General features: G+C 38.3%; 1 protein-coding gene across 3 annotated transcripts in view; it reads left to right on the top strand.

Annotated features, from left to right (window-relative positions):
- Lzic (leucine zipper and CTNNBIP1 domain containing) overlaps positions 1 to 592 on the top strand; it is an 11,726-nt gene that overhangs the window by 3,492 nt on the left and 7,642 nt on the right. For all 3 annotated transcript variants that reach the window (XM_005353689.3, XM_026782088.1, XM_026782087.1), the window contains exon 4: positions 120 to 218. In XM_005353689.3, the coding sequence (XP_005353746.1) occupies positions 120 to 218 (99 nt within the window). The remainder of the gene's footprint in view (positions 1 to 119; positions 219 to 592) is intronic.

Below are 592 nucleotides of genomic sequence, written 5' to 3'. Positions count from 1 at the left end.
AAAAAAAAAAGAAACTGATCTCAAGCACTAAAACCTATTAACTAAGACTCATTAGTCCAATATCGCAGATGTAATTGTGTAGAATGTTTTGGTTAGTTTTTGTGTTCCTGTGTTTCCAGGCTATTCAGGCGGCTATCAGCCAGGCCTTTAAAACACCGGAAGTCATCAGATTGTTTGCAAAGAAACAACCAGGTCAACTTCGGACAAGGTTAGCAGAGGTAAAGTTTCTTCACGTTGATCCAGTTGCTGTGTGTCTTCCAAGCCCGTGACTGTACTGATTGTAGTAGCCTACTGTTTACAATTTGCTCAGTTGGTGTTAGAGCCACAGCCCTCAAGTTTTTGACAGTTTGTACCTTGGACAGTTATAATTCATAATAAATGAATGTTTTAACAGCGTGTGGCTATTTAAATCTCCCCCAGCCACTTCCCTTGGCCTCCACCTTTAGTATTTGTCCTTCATATCTGAGGCCCTAGTAACTCGAGATCCTCTTTGGAATTCAGCATCAGCATTGTTCCTGGGTATGCACTGTTAATCTTTTTTTTTCTTCAGATTTCTTTCTAATTTGGTTTTTTTTTTTTTTTTTTTTTTTTT

Source organism: Microtus ochrogaster, chromosome 10, assembly GCF_000317375.1.
Source record: "Microtus ochrogaster isolate Prairie Vole_2 chromosome 10, MicOch1.0, whole genome shotgun sequence".
Lineage (NCBI taxonomy): Eukaryota > Metazoa > Chordata > Mammalia > Rodentia > Cricetidae > Microtus > Microtus ochrogaster.
The sequence above is the reverse complement of the archived record's forward strand: the minus strand, read 5'-3'. Positions and strand labels throughout refer to the sequence as shown.